This window comes from Protobothrops mucrosquamatus, unplaced genomic scaffold (genome assembly GCF_001527695.2).
Source record: "Protobothrops mucrosquamatus isolate PMUCROS unplaced genomic scaffold, P.Mucros_1.0 scaffold7128, whole genome shotgun sequence".
NCBI lineage: Eukaryota > Metazoa > Chordata > Lepidosauria > Squamata > Viperidae > Protobothrops > Protobothrops mucrosquamatus.
In genome coordinates, this window is record NW_015392936.1 from 14,775 (window position 1) to 15,719 (window position 945).

The window sequence follows — 945 nt, forward strand, 5'->3', positions numbered from 1 at the left end:
CACGTTCCCTGCAGACAGGTAGACCGAGTGCTGGACCAGCTGAACTTCTGCCTGCCTTTTTCCACCCTGGGGAGAAGGAGGCGGTCCCTCAGGAAGCTCCTCCCCTCCCTCATTTTCCTCCCCTCTCCCGACCCCCACCAAGGGGGGGATCCCGCTGGGACCGACGGTTCCCCATCCCTCCTCCAGGGGGCGCCTTCCAGCAGTCTCTCGCACCAGGTTTTTCTCCCCTCCTCTGACAAGCCTGTGTCCCTCCTCAAGGGGAGGCTGGGAACTATGGGCCCTGGAGTCCCTCCTGACGCCCCTCCTCCTCCTCCTCCTCCTCCTCCCCGCAGCCTATTTCCTGTACCAGGAGAAGCAGGAGTGCCATTTCCTCAACGGGACGCGGCGGGTGCGATACCTGGACAGGGTCTTCTACGACCGGCAGGAGTTTCTCCGCTTCGACAGCGCCCGCGGGGAGTTCGAGGCCGTCACGGCGTTGGGGAAGGCGGATGCGGAGGATTTCAACAGGGATAAGCACGAGCTGCAGTACCAGAAGACCGGAGTGGATCGCTTCTGCCGATACAACTACGAGGTTGCCCAGAGCGCTTCCGTGCTTGGCCGGAGAGGTGAGTGCGGGAGGGGGAGTTCCATGGGGGGGGGGAATGCAGGGACCCCCCCCCTTTTCATTTCATTTATTAGGACTCTCCCGGAGAAAGATTTGCCCCTCTCAAGCCTCCTCCTTCCATTATATACTCAAGATGGACAGCGTTTAATATTTATTCGTTATGTATATGTAGGGGTGTGGGTCTATACATATGTTGTATGTAGTATGTTTTTAGGGTGTATCATGTATGTCTTTCACTTTGAGAGCGGGCAACTAAATTTCATTTTTGATTGTGGCCACAGTAAAAAAATGACAATAAAGGTTATCTTATCTTATCTTATCTATTCTCCGCTCTCAGATCT

The 945-nt window shown here is 55.6% G+C and overlaps 1 protein-coding gene across 1 annotated transcript; it reads left to right on the plus strand.

Moving 5' to 3' along the window:
- Window positions 1-328: 328 nt before the first annotated feature.
- LOC107300450 (HLA class II histocompatibility antigen, DRB1-15 beta chain-like) lies at window positions 329-605 on the plus strand (the record flags this gene model as incomplete). Its single annotated transcript, XM_015829774.1, has 1 exon — window positions 329-605. A coding segment is annotated over one exon (277 nt), but the record flags the coding sequence as incomplete, so codon positions are not given.
- Between the last annotated feature and the right edge of the window lie 340 nt (window positions 606-945).